Source organism: Solanum tuberosum, unplaced genomic scaffold, assembly GCF_000226075.1.
Source record: "Solanum tuberosum cultivar DM 1-3 516 R44 unplaced genomic scaffold, SolTub_3.0 scf00876, whole genome shotgun sequence".
NCBI classification, from domain to species: domain Eukaryota; kingdom Viridiplantae; phylum Streptophyta; class Magnoliopsida; order Solanales; family Solanaceae; genus Solanum; species Solanum tuberosum.
Genome location: NW_006239802.1, coordinates 40,120 through 62,835, shown reverse-complemented (window position 1 = coordinate 62,835; position 22,716 = coordinate 40,120). Strand labels below are relative to the sequence as shown.

Genomic DNA, 22,716 nt, shown 5'->3' with positions numbered 1-22,716 from the left:
AGGATGATGATCTAAAAAATTCAACTAGACGAAGAGTTTCATCTTGTCTAATTGAACTGAATGACCGAACATTTTTTCCACTAAGCACTTCTAAGACACAAATTTTGCGCATCTGTCTCCAGTAATCGCCATATGGGCAAAATGCAATATCTGTACAATTATACAAGACAATTTCGGAGGCCAAAAGTCTTGGCCTAGATGCAAAAGCGGGGTCATGAGTTTTTAACACTTGTTTGGCCATGATAGGAGAAGTAACAACAACTAGAGAAACTTCACCTAGTTGAAGGTGCATAATTGGACCATATTTTTTGGCTAAATCTCTAAGGACACGATGTGGAAGTCCACCAACCATATGAAACATACTTCCAACAAATGGTAATTTCCATGGACCAGGAGGCAATCTTTTGTTAATTTGGCTATTGGAATTCTTCAATTTCTTTAATAAAAATAGGAAAAATACAAAAAGGGAAATGGAAATTAAGTTGAACAACTCCATTTTTGGGAAGAGAAAGGATGGTTATTTTTGTTTCAATTATAAGTTCTTCAAAAGGTTGTTGCATATGCCTTTTTAAAGATTTTTTTTTTTGGGCAAATAGGATTTTGTAGTAAAGACAAATTGGGAAAAGGCTTAAAATATTTCTATACTATTCGAAATAGGCTAATTTTTTCTTCTAGTTCCTTCTGTTAGGTGAGTTATTATTTGTGGACGTGATATTATGTACTTTTTTTTTACATTAATAACAATGAATTTATTTTATTTACTATAGGAATGGCCGGTACGACAAAGAAATTGAATTCAATTATACGTTGGTACGCTATATTATTTATCGTAGCTTTGAGTTATTTCAAATTTCAGTCATGGGACAATATAATTGTTATTAAAAGGAAATAATAAAAAATAAATATATAGTTGAAATTAATTCTTGTAATTAAACTTTATATAAAACATAAAATTGACATTATATAAAAATTAACATTTAACATGGCCAAAGTAATCTCATAATCTACGATATAAGTTTTTGATCAATTCTTTATAATTAAGATTGCTCAATTTTCTGAAGTTAAATTGAATTTAATTAATTCAGTATTTCCAATATAAAATTTAAATATACTCTAAGTCACAATTCTTCTCATATTAATATGATGAAAAGATATAATTTTAAAATATTAATCAAAATTAATAATTTAACTTTCATAAAATGAAATGTGATAAGTAGAAATAAAAAAAAATGAGGTAGGCAGCTAGCTAGATAGATGATATTTGTGTGGTACGTTCTAGTGATAACATTTTTATTCTATTGTATTTATGTAGGAGTCATTATTTTTGCTTTGTTTACCGAATTATTATAATTGTAATTATTATAGAGAGGAATATGATACTTATATTATTTTCAATCTTAGAGAAGTTCTTAGTAGGCAAGCAATGGAAAGTGATAAGAAGAATGTCAACATTAGCTACAATAACTTTGACATAATAACAGTAGTGGATAATAACAGTAGTGGAGTCAGAACTTTTATTAAGCAAATTTAAAATATAAAGAAATAATATATAAAAAAATTTAAAAATTTAATATTAGTATATATATGTGTATACAATAATTTAAATTATATATAAATAAAATATTTTCTAATGGGAGTTCAAGATTTACAAAATCTCAAATCACATACTTTTCTTTTTAGAATATCTACTTAACATAAAATAATAACTTTCTTTTTTTTGGAAACAATATCTTTCTTCTTTCTTCCAAAAACATATTTAATTTTGTCATTTCAATCTTTCTTCTTTCTTCCAAAAACATATTTAGTTTTGTCATTTCAAGAAAATGAAAAAGGCATGTAAAACTATTAAAAAATGTTATCCCCGTCCACTTTGACTTTATATAAAAAAAAATCATGATGATTAATATGAAATTCATTATAATATTTATATTAATTAATATATAGTCTAGATATTAAGAAATAATTGAAAAGACAAGTAATTATATAAAAAGTAAAATTAAAAAAATTGCTCTAAAATTATAAATAAAAAAAAATTATCTTTAAAATATTTAATAAATAAAAATAAACCAAGAAAGTATTTAGTAGATATGGCTGCAGCAAGATTAGGCAAAAGTAATTTAAAATTAACACAATTCACAAAAAGTTGAAAATTCAAATTGATGGGCTATAATATAACATCTTGAAGGACGTTAACATTTTATTATCTATAGTTTCTTACTTAGACATAATTCATATCTAAGTCAGATTTTCTACTAAGAGAAATTAAAATATGTATGAAAAGTAAATATAGAAAAAAGTCAAAGGATATTTCAACATATAATATATATATATATATATATATATATATTATATGTTCACTTAAATTTTTTCAAAAGAAAATAATATTACTTATATACGATATATATATATATGAACCCCTTATCTCTGCCCGATTCCATTAATAGGAAGTATAATCAAACAACAAAGTATGATTAAATTTTGATGATTGTGGACCTAGCAAGTTTTTTGATGATGTTGAACACTCACTATCCCTTTACTACCTACCTCAATGTTGATAAGGTTGTGTTATATCTTTTATATTAATCTAGTTTTTCGACGACATGTGCATTATATGTATATATTAAGTAATGAGTTATGTAATCCTTATCGTAGATAATGTCAATCTTATTAAAATTAAATATTATATATGACTCATTTATTGAGGTTAAGATTAGATGCTCGACCCAAACGATTAAATATCTCCTGATATCCTTATCGTAGATAATGTCAATCTTATTAAAATTAAATATTATATATGACTCATTTATTGAGGTTACGATGCATGATTGGATGTTGTATGAACCTATGATTATGAAGAATCAAAATGTTAATGTTGTAAATAAAAAATATTAGAACAATATTATGTAAATTAAGGTATTAAATAGTATATTTTTGTGATTTTTCCTCAAAAATGCGTATTTTTTTGGGGGTGGGGGGACAAGTATGAAGAAAAATCAAAATTCTTAATGAGAAAAGATGAATATTCCTTAAACGGGACTTTTTCTGAGAGTATTATCTATAGTAATTTTTCTACTCATAGTCAATTCCCAAGAAGCAAAAATAATTTATTTGTGTTAATAGAGATGATTTTGAAAAGAAGAAAAGGAATGAAAATAAATTGTTGCTTAATATTTTCAAGAAGGAGAGACAAATCTGTCTTGTCTTGATAAAGATGATATTGAAAAAATAAAAATTAGTGCAAACAATCCAACATTACCTATAAAAAAGTACGATGAATATCATTTAGTTGTATCCCTTCGTGAAAAGAGTAACAAGAGAGAGAAAGAAAGATATTTATTAAAGAAACATATTCAAATATAATTGTGACTGAAGATTCTAAGAAGTAAATAAATAAAAGGTAAAATCATCCCACTAACCAATAAAATAGGTCTTAAAATTGTGTAGCTATTTATTTTATAATAAATTGTCATATTTATAATTAAAATATTAATTTTATAAATAAAAAGACTAGAATAATATTAAGTAATTTAAAATCTTAAATAATATTATTCTCGTTAATTTTTCCTTTAATTAAATACATCTATTTTATGCTAATGTTATATACTAATGCCTAGTTGATTGACTAAATTTAACTTGTATTAACCAATTAGCAACATGATGTCAGGAGATTAATGTTAATCACCTATTAAAATCATTCAAGACATTTGGTACATTAATATGGTTTCACCATTAACCAATTTAGCAATGAGATACCAAGAGGCCGGGCCGGCCAAAAGGTCAAGCCACTAAAGCGACTAAATCGAAAACTCAAGCCACTAAAGCGACTAAATCGAAAACTATAGGCTTCAGAATTTTGGAAGCCTTAGTTTTTCTTTATTCGATATTCAATATTTATATTGAATTTCTCGATTAATTTGATTATGAGACACGTATGATCAATTAAAGAGAAAAGTGCTCCCTAACTAAACAAAAAATCATTTTAAAACTCAAACCTTAGAACTCTAGTTTAAAAAGAATGAGATCCAATTTTTACCTATAATAGATTTATAGGTAAAATTCATGATGATTATTGATTAATATGAATTCATGACGATTAATATGAATATTTTATTATAATATTTATATTTATATTAATTAATGTATAGTCTAGATATTAAGAAGTAATTAGAAAAAATAAATAATTAATATACAAAAAGTAAAATTAAATTGTTTCAAAATGATAAATAAAAATAAAAATTTATTTTTAAAATATTTAACAAATAAAAATAAAGGAAGAAAATATTTTAGTAGATATAGCCGCAGCAAGATTAGGCAAAGTGATTTAAAATTAATACAACGCACAAAAAGTCAAAAATTCGAATTGATGGGTTAGAAATTAGAATATAACAACCCCAAGGACGTTAACATTTTATTATCTTTAGTTTCTTAAGTAGACGTAATCATATCTAAGTCAGAATTTTTATTAAAGGAAATTAAAATATGTAAGAAAAGTGTAAATATAGGAAAAGGTCAGAGATGATATTTTAACACATATATTGAAGGTCTCAATTTTTCTTTATCCAATGTTTGATATTTATATTGAATTTTCCGATTTATTCAATTTTGAGACACACAGGACCAATCAAAGAGGAAAGTACTCCGTAGCTAAACAAAATATTATTACGAAACTCAAACCTCAAACCTCTAGTTTAAAAAGAATTGAAGTCCAATTCTTACCTATAATAGATTTTTAGGTTAATTTTTCTTTTTAAAGATCGACCACAAAACAATAAACGTCTCGTTAAAGTTGACTTTTAGGCCATCGATCTTATTGAGCCGTTCTACCAGGATATTATTGATAATCACCAATAAAATTACTCGAAGACAATTGGTACATGAACATGGTTTTACCACTCCAGAAACAAGACAATGAAGGGCGAAAGCCTTGAAAGCAACAAAGTCGAAGATAGTAAGAGGTCGAATCTAAAGTCGTTAATGGACAAGTAAAAGTGAACGAAATGGAGTAATATCGATAGAAATGACCAAACAAGTGAAACTTTGCTCGAATGGTCGAGCACCTCCATCATATAAAAACGAAAACACAGACACAAGTAAACTAGATTAACACACATTAGCACATAATACTAATGTTAACACTAGAATCAACAAGCAAAATATTACTCATATGTTTAACCACAATTTTCCAGCAGCCAAAAAGACTGCTATACTAGATACATAGGTGAAGATCCAAATAGCAAAATATCAACTAACAGTACGACGTTTCCTCAGGTGGTATTTACACGTCTAGATTAGATAGCAAAATAACACTTACGTCGATGGATTAGTTTTCCGGACACAACGACAATTTGTGTTGCTAACAAAAGATAAAGTCAGGTATGGCACTAACTATATATATCTGGAGAGCCAGGTATAAACAGAAGGGTCTTCTCTATATTCTTCATCCTTTCGTAAACTGAAATGCATCCCCTGCAAGAACAACAAATCTTTGTTATGAACAATGTTGAGGAATCGGTACAAACAAGTAAACTCAATGTTCCAAAAAAGAGCGTTGGGATGTGGCAGGCGGAAAGGGGCCTTAAATGTACATGAAATCTACTTCCATCTAAAGCATTTGGTTGTAATAGATAGCATGCCCAAGCACACACTTCTTCATTAGTTATCCCATTCACTTCAAAGAACTTCGCAAGAAATATTTAAAACACAATGAATGTTACGATTACTCGATCTACCATATTATTTTGGAAGCTTTGGAGAAATTCCATTGCGTAATGGCCAGATGTACAATGGGGTGGCAATTCGTAACCATTAATAATCACCAACTTAGAAATGTAACATGAAGTTCAAAAATTGAAGACACTAGCTAAAGTATAATGCAAGTTGGAAGAGGAAAAAAAGATGCAGGGAGTACGCGATCATGTAGAGGATTCAGAATTTATTAAACTATTTAATGATTGTAAAAACGTCTTTGACTAGATGTCTATTTGAATGAAAAGTCAACTTGAAAACAAGATAATGGGTAGATGGATTATCAGTGTCACTAAGAAATAATGGAGAACTACGAGAACAGCAAGAGAGTAAATGAGCCAAAGTTTACACATTCCAAGTTGTAATTTTGTAAAGCAGTCTGTCATAGACTCGGTCATTTTTCTGGTAAGGTCAAAGAAACTGAACAAATTTGATGATTTTCAAATTTATCTTGGACAAAAGATAGTTTTAAATTGAGAAGGCAAGATTAGGCAAGTAGAAAAGTAGTCAACTAAGATAAGACAATCTTGACTCCCAAACCTTTGGTTTGACTAGCAAGATTCTTTGATCACAAGTCCAGCAAACATTTTAAATTATAGTGTTTACCTATCTCACTAAGTAAAAAAGAGAATCTGGATTTAGACCTATACTCTTGTTCCCCGGTATAAGATGAAACATGCATTTCACTTGCCTCTACTCTAATTTTAAACTTTTCCGTGGTTGCTTCAAAGTTCCAACTTGATTTCCTCTATAACCAAGCAATAAAATGGAAATAAGACTATGCAGTAAAACGACGTGTAGTTTAAAAAAAGGAAACTTGATGTCTATTTGAATGACAAGTGAACTTGGAAACAAGATAAGGATAGATGGATTGTCTGTGACACTACGAAGCAAGAGAACTAAGAAGAACAACCGTCCAGAGCCAAAATGGCAACAATTTTTTGCTAAAATGCCAAAAGGGTAATGAAAAACTGAAAAATACCAAAGAGGAAAAGGTAAAGGGCTAACCACGCCTTGCCCCTTGTCCTGTTAACGCCGTCTAACAATGTTAAGGGGAAGGCGCACGGCCCCACACACCTTATAAGGCACAGGGATTACCACGCCTTACACCCTGGTGGACCCCTTCCCCTTCCCCCCCCCCAGCCCCCCCCCCCCCTGCCCCCCCCCCCCACCCCCTTCCCTCAATTAACGCAATCTGTTCACCAAGACACCCCCTCCCTTTTGGTCATTATTTTGTGCCACTTTTACCACTAATGATGATGATATTTTAGTAAGTTTAGGCACATCTCAATTATTTTACTAGATATTTAGCTAGCGTTTTATCACGAAATTTGATTTCATTTTGAGAATATGATTTTAGAGTTATCAAAAACTGGCTTAGATTAGTGATTCGGGACTTCCACTTACAAAACATCAAAAAAAAAATCAAGTAAAATGTAAGTCCAGACAACTTCAAAAACTCAAACTTTCAATTTCAAAATCTATACAAACGAGAGTTTACTATTTCACCTGTTTGAATAAGTGTGGCATAATATAAATTAATACAAAATAAGAAAAAAATAAAAACATTTGAATTTGTGATGTAAACATGGAAAAATAATAACTGTATACATATAAAACATTCGAATCTTATAATCTTAAATATGTCATAATATTTGTGCGGTTATAATTTTTTTCATTAAAAGGTAAAACGAGAAGTACAACACAGTAAAACAAAGGATTTTACTTTATAAATCATTTTCACAGTAATGTGCCCTTTCCTATTTTTTTCTTTTAACCTTATGTTCATTTTATATACTATTGATTTAATGGAGAGTAGATTTAGACCTTTATAATGTGATTTATATGGCAATTTATTAGAAGTGGAAGAAAAAATAAACAAAAAAGGTCAAAAGAGATACAAAGCACTTGGACAATATAAAAGAGACAACTTCTTGAGGTGAACATATTGCAGTAATTGAGGGGAAGGGGGGTTGGGGCAGTGTGCGTGTGGCGGTTGAGGTGAGAAGGGGAGGGGGTCCACCAGGGTGTATTTTTCAGTTTTTCATTGGTAAAAAAATGAAAAAAATCTAATATTTATTATATATATATATATAAAATAATTTTAATTATATATAAATAAAATATTTTCTTATGGGAGTTCAAGATTTACAAAATCTCAAATCACATACTTTTTTTTTAGAATATCTTAACATAAAATAATAGCTTTCTTTTTTTTTTGGAAACAATATCTTTCTTATTTCTTCCAAAAACATATTTAATTTTGTCATTTCAAGAAAATGAAAAGGACATGTAAAACTATTAAAAAATGTTATCCCCGTCCACTTTGACTTTATATCAAAAAAATCACGATGATTAATATGAAATTCATTATTATATTTATATTAATTAATGTATAGTCTAGATATTAAGAAGTAGTTGAAAAAAATAAGTAATTAATATAAAAAGTAAAATTTAAAAAATCATTCTAAAATTACAAATAAAAATAAAAAATTATTTAAAATTATTTAATAAATAAAAATAAACGAAGAAAGTATTTAGTAGATATGGCTGCAGCAAGATTAGGCAAAGTGATTTAAAATTAACACAATTCACAAAAAGTCAGAAATTCAAATTGATGGATTAGAATATAACAACTCGAAGGACGTTAACATTTTATTATCTATAGTTTCTTACTTAGACGTAATCGATATCTAAGTCAAAAATTTTAGAAAATTAAAATATGTATGAAAAGTAATATAAGGAAAAGTCAAAGGATATTTCAACATGTAATATATATATATATATATATATATATATATATAAATTAATCGTATATAAATAATATTATTTTCTTTAAAATTTAAGTGAACCCCTTATCCCTGCTCGACTCCATTAATAGGGAGTATAATCAAGCAACAAAGTATGATTAATTTTTGATGATTGTGGACCTAACAAGTTTTTTGATGATGTTGAACAATCACCATCCCTTTACTACCTCAATGTTGATAAGGTTGTGTTATATCTTTTTTATTATATTAGTTTTTCGATGGCATGTGCATTATTTGTATATATTAAGTTATGTAATCCTTATCCTACGTAGATAATGTCAATATATATTATTATAATTAAATATGATATGTGACTCATTTATTGAGGTTTTGATGCATGGTTGGATATTGTATGAACCTATGATTACGAAGAATCAAAATGTTAATGTTGTAGATAAAAAATTTAAAACAATATTATGTAAATTAAGGTATAAAATAGTATATTTTTTTACTTAATTGAGAAACTTAGCTCCAAAATATTAGGATCTTTCAAACCCTAGCTCCGATTTCCGGTAGGATTATGGCTGCCGGCTAGCCGTTGAGTGCTGGACCGGCATTAGAGTTATACAATGATTTTGCATTTCCCATACTACGCCATACAAACGCAACACCATCAAATGATGGAAAATCACATGGTAATTTGAATGACGGAAAGAATTTTGTCCCAGTATATGATATTATGTTTAAAAGTGATAAGGAGAAAAATACCATAATGCCAGCAGTGGAACCAATTTCGATCAAACAAGTATCCTATAACAATGGGGTTCCAAGGATAGTCTGGACCGAAAAAGAAGTCGATAGGATGAACATCATAGAAAATATGCAATACGCAGTTATTGGGAAGTTTTCATATGGTTGGCCTGATTTGGATGAATTGCGCATACAAATTCCTAAGCAATGCAGTGTTAAGGGGGATTGTAAAATCGGGTTACTACGAAAAATACATATTCTTATAAGATTCACTTGAAAGGAAGATTTCATCAATATGATGTCTAAGCCAACGTATTTTATATTATCCAAGGATGGATATTCATATATGATACGACCTCTTATTTATGATGCAAAATTTAATGCAGAAGAGGAAACCACTCAAGCAATGGCATGGATCTCCTTTCCAGAATTAAGACCCACCTTTTTTGTAAAGGAATCCATTTTCTCTCTAGCCTCAATAGTAGGGAAACCATTACGCCTTGATGTAGCTACGATAAATAAAACTCGGCCGAGCTGTGCAAAGGTGAAGGTACAGGTGGATTTATTAGCAGATCTCCCTAAAGTCATAGAACTAGAGGTGAGAAATGAGGATACAGAGACATCAAGAGTTAAGAAGGTTAAGATACAATATGACTTGCTGCCAAAGTATTGTCAAGCATGCAAGTTACAAGGTCATGCAGAGATGGAATGTAGAGTATTACATCATGAACTCAAAGTAACAGTAGATGAAGAGGAGGAGAGGCAGGACAATGTCGACTCACTGGAGGCAATTGGAACACCTGTGATTTGTGTTGAAAAACAACTAAAAAAATGGCACCCTACAAACAGATTTATCTCAAGGCAGAAGCAAAGTGAACACCAAAAAGATGATACAGCGATGAGAATTGGCAACTCTTTTGCAGCTCTTAACGATGAAGATGCAAATAGTGAACAACAAAGTGATAATCTATCGACTAATGGCAGGGCAAAAGAAATAGACAAAAACAATCATACGCATATAGACGACAACTTTCATCAGCATGTATCAACCAAGGAATGGGTCACAGAGGTATTTACACAACAAGAGAAACAAACCAACAACAACAATAATAACATGGACACAAAAGTGAAAGAGTATTTAGGGCAAAGGGTAGAGGAGGCTGGAACACTAGTGCAGAATGTTGTACAACAAATAGATGGAGGAGCAGTAGTAGTATATGATGCAGCTGTGAAGGCTGTTACTGGAGTAGGGACTGCCTGTGATGATGCACCTGCAAGTGATAAAAAAAGTGAGCAATTAGGGGAAGAACAAACTGAAAATACAAGTAGTATGCTGGAGGGTGAAATGAAAACAATTGTCACAGTACAAGACATGGAAATAGCAACATACCAGGAACCTTTGCAGATGGTGGCGGAAGGTAAGGTGCAGATCCAATTCCAGCAGAACCAGGAGGTGCAAGAGTGCACAAATGCAAGTATTACAAATTTCAATACTAGCAAATCATCACTAATGGAAGCTCTGCATGCTTTGGTGTCTCATAAGATGGAGCAACTAAACCAAAGACCAAAATAAGGAAAATCAAGAGCTTGAAGTAGGAGACAGTGAATACCTAGAAGAAATTGAAAAGGGGGAAAATGACTCTAACTTGGTTCAAGTATGCAAAGGGGCAGGCTTATCACCTAAGTTATGCACAAAAGGAAGAAAAGGTAAAGCTAATGGAGACAGTAATTGTATTTTACCTACAAGGGTTCAAGCTAGAAGGGTTGCCAAAACAGTTTCTAAATGAAGTACAAAGCTTTATTTTGGATTATTAGGTCTGTTAATACTCAACAAGCATTTCACAGAGTTCAAATGCTCCACAAACATCATAAGTTTTTGTTGATTGCATTAATGGAGCCATTTCAAAATTCTAAGCATATTCAGAGATACAAAAGAAGATTGGGGATGCACTATGTCAACTATAATGTGAATGGTCAAATTTGGGTGTTTGTGAAGCAACACGTTTATGTAGGAGTTATAGCTGACTCAGAGCAACAATTAACTTTACAACTCACTCTGGAAAATGGGGAACAACTTTTGGTATCTGCTGTATATGCAAAATGTTCTGCTATTGAGAGACTTTCGCTCTGGGATGAGATATTCACAATAAGTCAGGAATATGTTGTCCCCTGGATGATCGGGAGTGATTTTAATGTGATATTGAGTGAAAAAGAAAAGATTGGTGGTTTACCAGTATATCCCCAAGAGTATGAGGATTTTGCTGAATGTTTAAATGCAAGTGGTTTGGCTGATATTACTTTCTCAGGAAACCCTTTCACCTGGTAGAATGGTAGGGTAGATGGGGAATGCATTTTTAAGAGATTGGATAGGGTAGTGGTGAATAATTTATTTTTGGACTTATATGGCAATTCATGGGTACAACATTTGGCTAGGACTAGGTCTGATCATGCCCCACTCCTGCTTACTTATGGAGCCAGTAAATGTAATATTGTCAAACCTTTTAGGTTTCTCAAGTTTTGGACTGAAAGAGAGGATTTTAAAGAAGAAGTGGAGCAGAACTGGGTGGCTGAGAGTTCAGATGATATTTTTGTACAACTTAAGCAGAAACAGTAGAGGACCAAGAAGGCTTTAGCTAAGTGGAGTAAAGAAAATTTTGGGGATATTTTTAAACAATTAGCAATTAGAGAAGAGATAGTGAAATTGAAGGAGCAACTATTTCTTGACGATCCATCACCCGCTAACAGAAGTATTCTTCAGAATGCTCATACAGAGCTGAAGGTTTATTTACACTTTGAAGAAGAGTTTTGGAGATAAAAATCTAGTGTGCAGTGGTTTGAGGAAGGGGACATGAACACTAAATTTTTTCACAGTTTAGTGAGAGGAAGAAGAAAGAGGCTTTACATGAGGAGAATAATTAAATCTGATGGCTCATGGGCAGAATCAGAAAATGCGATTGCAGAGGAAAGGGTTAATTTTTTTACCAAACAATTTACTGCAGGGTTAATCATTCTAACTTATCTCTACTAATGCATATTAATCCTGTAATCTCACAAAAGGAAAATGATATATTGACCAAGTTACCTGATGAGGTTGAGATTAAGAGGGTAGTATTTGAGTTAAATGCATAAATCTTTTGTGGACCAGATGGTTTTTCTGGTTGTTTTTATCAGAACTGTTAGGACACTATTGGTTCAGATGTGATAAAAGTAGTTTAAGCTTTCTTCAAAGGAGCTACTTTACCTAAGTCTATTACTCATACTAACTTGGTGCTATTACCTAAAAAGGATTTTCCTCAATCCTTTTCTGATCTTAGACCTATTAGCTTGAGTAATTTTCTTAATAAAATCATATCTAGATTGGTGCATGATAGAATGGAGGTGTTGCTTCCTAGATTGATATCCCAGAATCAATCTGAATTTGTCAAAGGAAGAAATATTACTGAAAATGTATTGCTGGCTCAAGAAATTGTTACTGATATTAGGTTGAGGAGCAAACCAGATAATGTAATTATCAAGCTTGACATGGAAAAGGCGTATGACAGGGTTGATTGGAGATTTTTTATTAAAGTAATGGAAAAATGGGTTTCAATTCTATGATGCTTGACATGATTTGGAGAATTATTGCTAATAATTGGTACTCTATATTGATTAATGGTCAAGCATATGGTTTTTTCCATTAATCAAGAGGAGTTAAACAAAGAGATCCTTTGTCTCTTGCTTTGTTTATACTTACTGCTGAGGTATTAACGAGAGCTCTAAATCATCTATTCCTAGAAGAGGAATATAAAGGATATGGTCTTCCTAAATGGAGTGAACAGTTGAATCACTTATCTTATGCTGATGATACAATTATTTTTGCCTTTGCTGATAGGAGTTCTCTCAAGTTGATAATGCACACATTGAAAATGTATGAACAGCAATCAGGACAGCTTATAAACAAAGAAAACAGTTTATTTTACTTGTTTAACAAAGCTGCTCTTAGCTCTGTTCAAATGGTGGAGGAAATCACAGGTTTCTGCAAAGGCAGTTTTCCTTTAACTTATTTGGGTTGTCCTATTGGTCATGCTAAGAAGAATAAGATTCATTTCAAAGAGCTCATCAAGAAGATTCAGAATAAACTTCAAATGTGGAAAGGGAAACTTTTATCTAATGGGGCAAAGCAGTGTTGATTAACCATGTATTGCAGAGTATTCGTGTCTACCTCCTCTCAGCTATCACGCCTCCTAAATGTGTCATTGATGATATTCATAAATTTTTGCAAAATTCTTGTGGAATTATAAAGAACAAGGAAGAGCCACTCACTGGGTAGCATAGGGGGATATTTATCTGCCCAAGGAGGAGGGAGGTTTAGGTTTTAGATCTTTATTTGATGTCTCCAAAGTTTTATTTGCTAAGCTGTGGTGGAATTTTAGAACAAAAAATACCATGTGAACTAATTTTATGTGAAATAAGTATTGTTAAAGACAAAGGCCATAATTGGTGGACTAAAAAGAAGGATATCAAGTTTGGAAAACTATGTTACAAGCTAGGGGTTTCTTTGATCAAGAGATCTGGTGGGAACCTAGAGAAGGACATGCTAGTGTGTGGTTTGATAACTGGACACAACTGTGTGCTTTGCATTTTTTGATGCCTATATCACATAACCAAAGTCAACTGGAAATGTCAAGGAACTATATGCTGAAGATGGATGGAAGATTAATGCACTGGAAAGTAATTTCAATGAGGATATATGCAATCACATATGCAATACCTTAGGAAGCTTTACTAGTACTGAATGAAGAGATAAAGCATGGTGGATGCCTAGTAGTGATGGTAAATTCAAAGTTAGCTCAGCCTGGGAATTATGCAGAAGTAGAGGAGAGTATATAGAAGATATCTCCAAAATTTGGGAGAAAGGTTTGCCTTTTAAGGTATCCTTTTTTATGTGGAGATTATGGTTTAGAAGGATTCCTATTGGGGAGGTCTTAATTAGAAGGAACATAGTGGAGAGGGTTGATTGTAGCTACTGTAATAATAGTGCTCTTGGAACTTTCTCTCATCTTTTTGTCAATTGTCCTAGTGCTCAATCTGTTTGGAAAACTTTTAGAAATGCTGCAGGGTTATCATTTCCAATTAATCAGCTTCAACAGATTATGAAAGATTGGTGGAAAGCTGATGGTAGTCCTAAATTGAAGCAATTGTTTAAAGTAGTTCCTGTTTTCATAACTTGGGAAATTTGGAAGAAGAGGAATGTAATGAAGCATGGTGGAAATATGTCAACAACCCTAATGATTGTAGAGATACATAGAAACATCTACTTATTTACTAAGAGTAGATATCCATGGTTAAAAAATGTCCCTCAAAATTGGCCCTTAATTGTCAAATATCTTGAAGGATATGCTCCATTGACAAAATCTATGGTGGTGAGATGGAGTCATCCCCCATGGGAGTATATAAATGCAATACTGATGCTTCTTATCAGCTTGAATCAGGAGTTGGGTGTATAGCCTTTTGTATTAGAGATATACGAGGAGATTTGAAATATGCAGAATCTAGAAGAATTAATACTACATCTATTTTGGAGGCAGAGGTCATGGCAATTAATGAAGGGTTACAATACTGCAGTCAAGGAAATTTCCTTCCCTTGATAATTGAGACAGACTCACTAGTGGCTCAGAAAGTTATACATGGAGTATGGGAGGTCCCATGGCAGATAGCTTGGGATATTAGACACATTCAGACAATGATAAGGAGTCATGGGGTGGAGGTGATTCACGTCCTCAGAGAAGGGAATAGCCTCGATGATGCTTTAACTAAGTCGTTTGCTCATTTTACAATATCGAAATATGCAGGAACTATCACAACAGGCGAAAGCTATTTTGCAATAAGACAAAGAAAAGACTCCTAATTTGAGGATCCGAAAAGTTCAAAACAAACATTATAATGGTGCTTAAAAAAGAAAAAGAGCACCACATCAGTTCAAAGCAAATCAGGAGAGGACTAAACTAAGAAGGTGAAAGATTACCTTAGTCTCCTGAAAAGGTTGAGCGATGCAAGGTCAGAGATTAGTCGACTTAAACAGTGGTATTAATCCCGGTGGGATTCAACCTGTTGAGGAGAATAATCAAGGACTAGGTATCAAAACATATCTCAAAGATGAGTAATTAAATTATAAAGGTAAAACTTATCTCGATAGATCTTGTCTTCAAATCTGGATGGCGACTGAAGCGTGTCCCCAAAATTCTTGTGCATAACTTGAGATCTAGCTCAGATCGATAAAATTCAGGTAGAAGAAGTCTTCAAAGGTATTTGAACCATTACATCAGTGAGATTTGTTGATGTGGACGTGATTGCAGCCCGTACCTGGATCGATATCGAACAAAGCTCATATCAAGAGGAGGTTAGTATTTGGAAGGACTGGTCGTCACTTTGGGAGGATTCTCCGGCTATTGTCACACCGGAGAAGCTGATTTTTTTTCCAGACATTTGAGTTTATTTCCTTTTCTGTTAGTTTGTTTTCTTTTTCTTGTAGTTTACTTTGTTTTGCTGTTTCCAATCGGGCCACTTTTGAACCCAATTGGTATTGATTTATGTTTTTTAATAAATATATAGTATATTTTTGTGATTTTTTCCTCAAAAATGTGTAATTTTGAGGGGGGGGGGAAGAGGGGGGAACAAGTATGAAGAAAAATCAAAATTCTTAATGAGAAAAGATGAATATTTCTTAAACGAGACTTTTTCTGAGAGTATTATCTATAGTAATTTTTCTACTCATAATTGATTTTTCCAAGAAGTAAAAATAATTTATTTGCTTTATTAGAGATGATTTTAAAAAGAAGAAAACGAATGAAAATAAATTGTTGCTTAATATTTTCAAGAAGGAGAGACAAATCCTTTGTCTTGATAAAAAGATGATATTGAAAAATAAAAAATAGTGCAACAATCCAACATTAATACCAATAAAAAGTACGATGAATGTCTAATTGTATCCCTTCGTGAAAAGGGTAACAAGAGAAAGAAAATGAGATATTTATTAACGAAAACATATTCAAATATAATTGTGATAGAGATTCTAAAAATTAAATAAAATAAAAGGTAAAATATGATTCCCATAAAATCAGCTCACTAACCAATAAAATAGGTCTTAAATCGTGTAGCTATTTGTTTTATAATAAATTGTCATATTTATAATTAAAATGTTAATGTTATAAATAAAAAGACTAGAATAATATTATGTAATTTAAAGTCTTAAATAGTATATTCTCGTAATTTTTCCTTTATTTAAATACATCTATTTTATGCTAATGTTACATACTAATGCCTCGTTAATTGACTAAATTTAACTGATATTTACCAATTAGCAACATGATGTCAGGAGACCAACATGGGTTGTGGTGCACTGATGGGAGTGTTTCACCCTTAATCAGAGGTCTCAGGTTCGAGCCCTGGGTATGGAGAAAATCTTGTTGGGAGAGCCATCCCCGAATGGGCCCTGCAGAGCGCGATCCAGATTTAGTCGGAGCTCTAATGTAGGCTTCGAACACCGGGTGGAAAACAAAAAAAAAAAGGTGATGTCAAAAGATTAATGTTAATCACCTATTAAAATCACTCAAGACATTTGGTACATTAATATGGTTTCACCATTAACCAATTAGCAATGAGATATCAAGAGGCCGGGCCGGTCAAAGGGTCAAGCCACTAAAGCGATTAAATCGAAAATTATAGGCTTCAGAATTTTGAAAGCCTTAGTTTTTCTTTATTTGATGTTTGATATTTTTATTGAATTTCTCAATTAATTCGATTCTAAGACACGTATGATCAATTAAAGAGGAAAGTGCTCCCTAACTAAACAAAAAATCATTCTAAAACTCAAACCTTAGAACTCTAGTTTAAAAAGAATGAGGTCCAATTTTTACCTATTATAGATTTATAGGTAAAATTCATGATGATTATTGATTAATATGAATATTTTATTATAATATTTATATTTATATTAATTAATGTATAGTCTAGATATTAAGAAGTAATTGAAAAATAAATAATTAATATTAAAAGTAAAATTAAATTGTTTCAAAACGATAAATAAAAATAAAAATTTATTTTTAAAATATTTGACAAATAAATAGACGAAGAAAATATTTTAGTAAATATAGCCGCAGCAAGATTACAAAGTGATTTAAATTTAACACAATGCACAAAAAGTCAAAAATTCAAATTGATGGGTTAGAAATTAGAATATAACAACTCAAAGGACATTAACATTTTATTATCTTTAGTTTCTTAAGTAGACATAATCGATATCTAAGTCAGAATTTGTATAAAGGAAATTAAAATATGTATGAAAAGTAAACATAGGAAAAGGTCAGAGATGATATTTTAACATATATATATAATAGGAAAAGGTATATATATATATATATATATATATATATTGAAGGTCTCAGTTTTTCTTTATCCAATGTTTGATATTTAGATTGAATTTCCCGATTAATTCGATTTTGAGACACACCGAACCAATCAAAGAGGAAAGTACTCTATAGCTAAACAAAATATTATTACGAGACTCAAACCTCAGACCTCTAGTTTAAAAAGAATTGAAGTCCAATTCTTACCTATAATAAATTTTAGGTTAATTTTTCTTTTTAAAGATTGACCAAAAACAATAAATGTCTCGTTAAAGTTGACTCGATCTTATTGAGCCGTTCTACCAGTATATTATTGTTAATCACCAATAAAATTACTCAAAGACAATTGGTGCATGAACATGGTTTTACCACTCCAGAAACAAGACGATAAAGGGCGAAAGCCTTGAAAGCAACAAAGTCGAAGATAGTAAGAGGTCAAATCTGAAGTCGTTAATGGACAAGTAAAAAGTGAACGAAATGGAGTAATACTGATAGAAATGACCAAACAAGTGAAACTTTACTCGAATGGTTGAGCACCTCCATCATTTGTAAACAAAAATACAGACACAAATAAACTAGATTAACACACATTAGCACATAATACTAACGTTAACACAAGAATCAACAAGCAAAATATTAGTCATATGTTTAACCACAATTTTCCAGCAGCTAAAAAGACTGCTATACTAGATACATAGGTGAAGATTCAAATAACTTGCTAGTTAATAGTTAATACCAACAGTACGACGTTTCCTCAGGCGGTTTTCACACGTCTAGATTAGATAGCAAAATAACACTTGCGTCGATGGATTAGTTTTCCGGACACAACGACAATTTGTGTTGCTAACAAAAGATAAAGTCAGGTATGGCACTAACTATATATATCAGGAGAGCCAGGTATAAACAGAAGGGTCTTCTCTATATTCTTCATCCCTGCAAGAACAACAAATCTTTGTTATGAACAAAGTTGAGGAATCGGTACAAACAAGTAAACTCAATGTTCCAAAAAAAAGAGCGTTGGGATGTGGCAGGCGGAAAGGGGCCTGCCCAAGCACACACTTCTCCATTAGTTAGCCCATTCACTTCAAAGAACTTTGCAAGAAATAGTTAAAACAAAATAAATGTTATGATTACTCAATCTACCATTTTATTTTGGAAGCTTTGGAGAAATTCCATTGCGTAATGGCCAGATGTACAATGGGGTGGCCATTCAAAACCATTAATAATCACCAACTTAGAAATGTAATGTGAAGTTCAAAAATTGAAGACAGTAGCTAAAGTATAATGCAAGTTGGAATAGGAAAAAAAGATGCAGGGAGTACGCGATCATGTAGTCAGAATTTATTAAACTAATTATAATGATTGTAAAAACGTCTTTGACTAGATGTCTTTTTGAATGAAAAGTCAAACTTGAAAACAAGATAATGGGTATATGGATTATCAGTGTCACTTAGAAATAATGGAGAACTACGAGAACAGCAAGAGAGTAAATGAGCCAAGGTTTACATATTCCAAGTTGTAATTTTGTAAAGCAGTCTGTCATAGACTCGGTCATTTTTCTGGTAAGGTCAAAGAAACTGAACAAATTTGATGATTTTCAAATTTATCTCAGACAAAAGATACGACAAGATTTTAAATTGAGATGGCAAGATTAGACAAGCAGAAAAGTAGTCAACTAAGATAAGACGATCTTAACTTCCAAACCTTTGGTTCGACTAGCAAGATTCTTTGATCACAAGTTCTGCAAACATTTTAAATTATAATGTGTTTCCCTATCTCACTAAGAAAAAAAGAGAATTTGGATTTAGACCTATACTCTTGTTTCCCGTATAAGATGAAACATGCATTTCACTTGCCTCTATACTCTAATTTTAAACTTTCCCGTGGTTGCTTTAAAGTTCCAACTTGAATTCCTCTATTACCAAGCAATAAAATGAAAGTAAGACTATGCAGCAAAACGATATGTACTTTAAAAAAAGTAAACTTGATGTCTATTTGAATGAAAAGTAAACAAGATTAGGATAGATGGATTGCCAGTGACACTGAGAAGAGAACTAAAAAGAACAAGAATCCAGAGCCAAAATGGCAATCAACAACTGAAAAATACCAAAGGGGAAAAGGCACAGGGCTAACCACGCCTTGCCCCTTGTCCTGAAACGCCGTTTAACAATGTTAAGGGGAAGGCGCACGGCCCCACATGCCTTATAAGGCGCAGGGGTGACCACGCCTTACACCCTGGTGGACCCCTTCCCCTTCTCACACCTCAGCCGCCACACACACACTGCACACTGCCCCAACCCCCCCTCCTTTTGGTCATTATTTTGTGTCACTTTTACAACTTTTTTTTTTTTAATAATGATGATGATATGTTAGTAACTTTAGGCTCATCTCAATTATTTTACTAGATATTTAACTAGCGTTTGATCATGAAATTTGACTTGATTTTGAAAATCTGATTTTAAAGTCATCAAAAACTGGCTTAGATTAGTGATTCAGGACTTCCACTAACAAAACTTTAAAAAGAAATCAAGTAAAATGCAAGTCCAGACACAACTTCAAATTTCAAAAACTCACAACTTCAAAAACTCAAATTTTCAATTTCAAAATCTATCCAAACGAGAGTTTACTATTTCACCTGTTTTAATTGATGTGACATAATCTAAATTAATACAAAATAAGAAAAAAATAAAGACTTTTGAAATTGTTATTTAAATATGGAAAAATAATAACTGTATACATATAAAACGTTCGAATCTTATAATTTTAAATTATGTCATAATATTTGTGGGATTATAATTTTTTTTCATTAAAAGGTAAAACAAGAATTACAACACAGTAAAACAAAGGATTTTACTTTATAAATCATATTCACAGTTATGTACCATTTTCTATTTTTCTTTTAACCTTATGTTCATTTTATATTCTGTAGATTTAATGAAGAGTAGATTTAGACCTTTATAATGTGATTTATATGGCAATTTATTAGAAGTGGAAGAAAAAATAAACAAAAAAGGTCAAAAGAGATACAAAGCACTTGGACAATATAAAAGAGACAACTTCTTGAGGTGAACATATTGCAGTAATTGAGGGGAAGGGAGGTTGGGGCAGTGTGCGTGTGGCGGTTGAGGTGAGAAGGGGAAGGAGTCCACCAGGGTGTAAGGTGTGGTGGCCCTGCGCCTTATAAGGCGTCTGGGGCCATGCGCCTTCCCCTTAACATTGTTAAACGGCATTAACAGGACAAGAGGCAAGGCGTGGGTAGCTTTGCGCCTTTGCTCCTTTGGTACTTTTCAGTTTTTGATTGCCCTTTTGGCATTTTAGCAATTGAAGAACAAGAGAGTCAATGAGCTATCATAGTTTACACATCCCAAGTTGTAATATTTTATTTGAAACTCATCCCAAGTTGTAATTTTTTAAACAAGTCAATCACAGACAGCTATTTTTCTTCCGAGGTCAAGAAATCTGAACCAGTGACTTTCGAATTTATCTTGGACCAAGTTATGACAGTTTAATAATTGAGAGGGCAGGATTACACAACCAGAAAAAGTAGTCAACTAAGATAAGACAATCTCAACTTCCAAACTTTTAGAAGTTACACTGAAATGCAGAATGCAATTCGACGTATGGGGTGTCATATCAGCAACAATAAAGTGGTAATATAATACTATAAGATAAAACATGCATTTCAATTACCTCTATAATGTTAATACTGCTTCAGAGTTCCATTTTGATTTCCACTGTCACCGAGTCATCTCGTTGCTCAATCCCTTTCATCCTATCCTTTTCATTACCACCTCCATATAAAGGAACAAGACTTCCCAAACAGACAATGGATTCAAAAGTGTCCAATCCACCGCTAATCTTAGCATGTTTGAGCGATTTCCTTTCAAGACTATACCAAAGAAACTTCCTATTATCCATTTCCAGAAGAACTTCCTTACCAGTCACTGAATATGTTATTGGCCTCAAGTAACGGAAATGTTGACGACCCTCTAACTGCTCAACCGAAAACAACTTAACCCAAGACTCTTTCACTCCGTAAACCTTCATCATCCATACGTCAATACGATCCAACACATGATTCTTCGCATTTGTACAAGTGAGATGGCCTTTCAGCAAGCAAAGACATTCTCCCAACACTGCCAAATTCATCTGTAACGAATTCCCCAAATTCTCCGGATACGCCACCTCCTGAAAACTCCCATTTCCAAGTTTAAGCCCCACAAGAATCAAAGGACTCCACCAAGCTGCCGGTTCCTTCGTTACAATCCAATGCAATGCACCTCCAGCACAAGCCCCATTATCCTCTTTAAGCAACCAGTAAGGACAATCCTGAACCTTCTTCCACACACCCAACTTCAAACTAAAAACCATCGTTTCCGAAACCAACGAAGGTTCAGCATCAGGATGATACAATTGCGCAATCGTAACCACCTTATAATCATCAGCTAAACAATCATACCCAAACCCCCCACGAATCTGAGCTAACCCGGGACCCCGTCCACCCGGGGGTTTCCTCGGAGGGTTAAACTGACAAAAGGGTAACTTCCTAAACACCTTAGTAGAAGGATTCCAAACACCATTATCATTCATGTTATTAGAAATCAAAACCAACCCACGACAAGAACCCAGTACCTGAGTCGGTCCATAGAGGTGTTTCAGTGGATGTGCAAGCTCTCTGGGCATTTGGGTCGACGCCATTGAAGTGAAATCAAGCGAGAAAAGGTTATCAGCAACAATGTGAGCTTTGAGAATCAGCTTCAGATCGGAATTTGGTTTCAGTTCTTGATTTTTGAGATGAGCTTCGATGAATTTAGGGCTATCGATAAGGGTTTTGATGGATTTCGATACGCACCTGAATCTTAACAACGACTTCACCGGAAGTCGAGAAAGTATCTCGGAGATAACTTCCGGCGGAATATCGGACATTTTTTGAGCTGAAAATGATCACTGCCGACCGGTAGGGTTTTAGGATATACTAGAAATGGAAGAATGAAGAACTTTTGTCTCCTTATTCTAGACAAAATATTCCATATTATTTTTATTTTTTTTTACAAAATAAATGCTAAACACTAATCATAATTTTCTTT

General features: G+C 32.4%; 2 protein-coding genes across 3 annotated transcripts; one reads left to right on the top strand and one right to left on the bottom strand.

The window, feature by feature from the left end:
- Positions 1-5,268: 5,268 nt before the first annotated feature.
- Positions 5,269-22,663, bottom strand: LOC102601387 (F-box protein CPR30-like). Of its 2 annotated transcripts, none has more exons than XM_015305618.1 (2): positions 21,320-22,663; positions 5,269-5,466 (listed from the first exon to the last, which is right to left on the bottom strand). In XM_015305618.1, the coding sequence occupies exon 1, from the start codon at positions 22,553-22,555 to the stop codon at positions 21,341-21,343; it is 1,215 nt and encodes a 404-aa protein (XP_015161104.1). In that variant the 5' UTR covers positions 22,556-22,663; the 3' UTR covers positions 5,269-5,466; positions 21,320-21,340. The 2 variants fall into 2 exon arrangements, with proteins under 2 accessions (XP_015161104.1, XP_006367729.1); XM_006367667.2 differs by lacking the exon at positions 5,269-5,466 and adding an exon at positions 18,189-18,562.
- LOC107059169 (uncharacterized) lies at positions 14,042-15,132 on the top strand. Its single transcript, XM_015305617.1, has 2 exons — positions 14,042-14,499; positions 14,619-15,132. Exons 1-2 carry the CDS (start codon positions 14,042-14,044, stop codon positions 15,130-15,132), a joined length of 972 nt encoding a protein of 323 aa, XP_015161103.1.
- Positions 22,664-22,716: the final 53 nt, after the last annotated feature.

Excerpts from the sequence above, each read along its gene's own strand:
- LOC107059169 (XM_015305617.1), top strand. The coding sequence starts at position 14,042 with ATGCCTAGTAGTGATGGTAAATTCAAAGTTAGCTCAGCCTGGGAATTA. Across the intron at positions 14,500-14,618 it reads ATGAAGCATGGTGGAAATAT|GATATGCTCCATTGACAAAA; the intron begins GTCAACAACCCT and ends AATATCTTGAAG.
- LOC102601387 (XM_015305618.1), bottom strand. The coding sequence starts at position 22,555 with ATGTCCGATATTCCGCCGGAAGTTATCTCCGAGATACTTTCTCGACTT.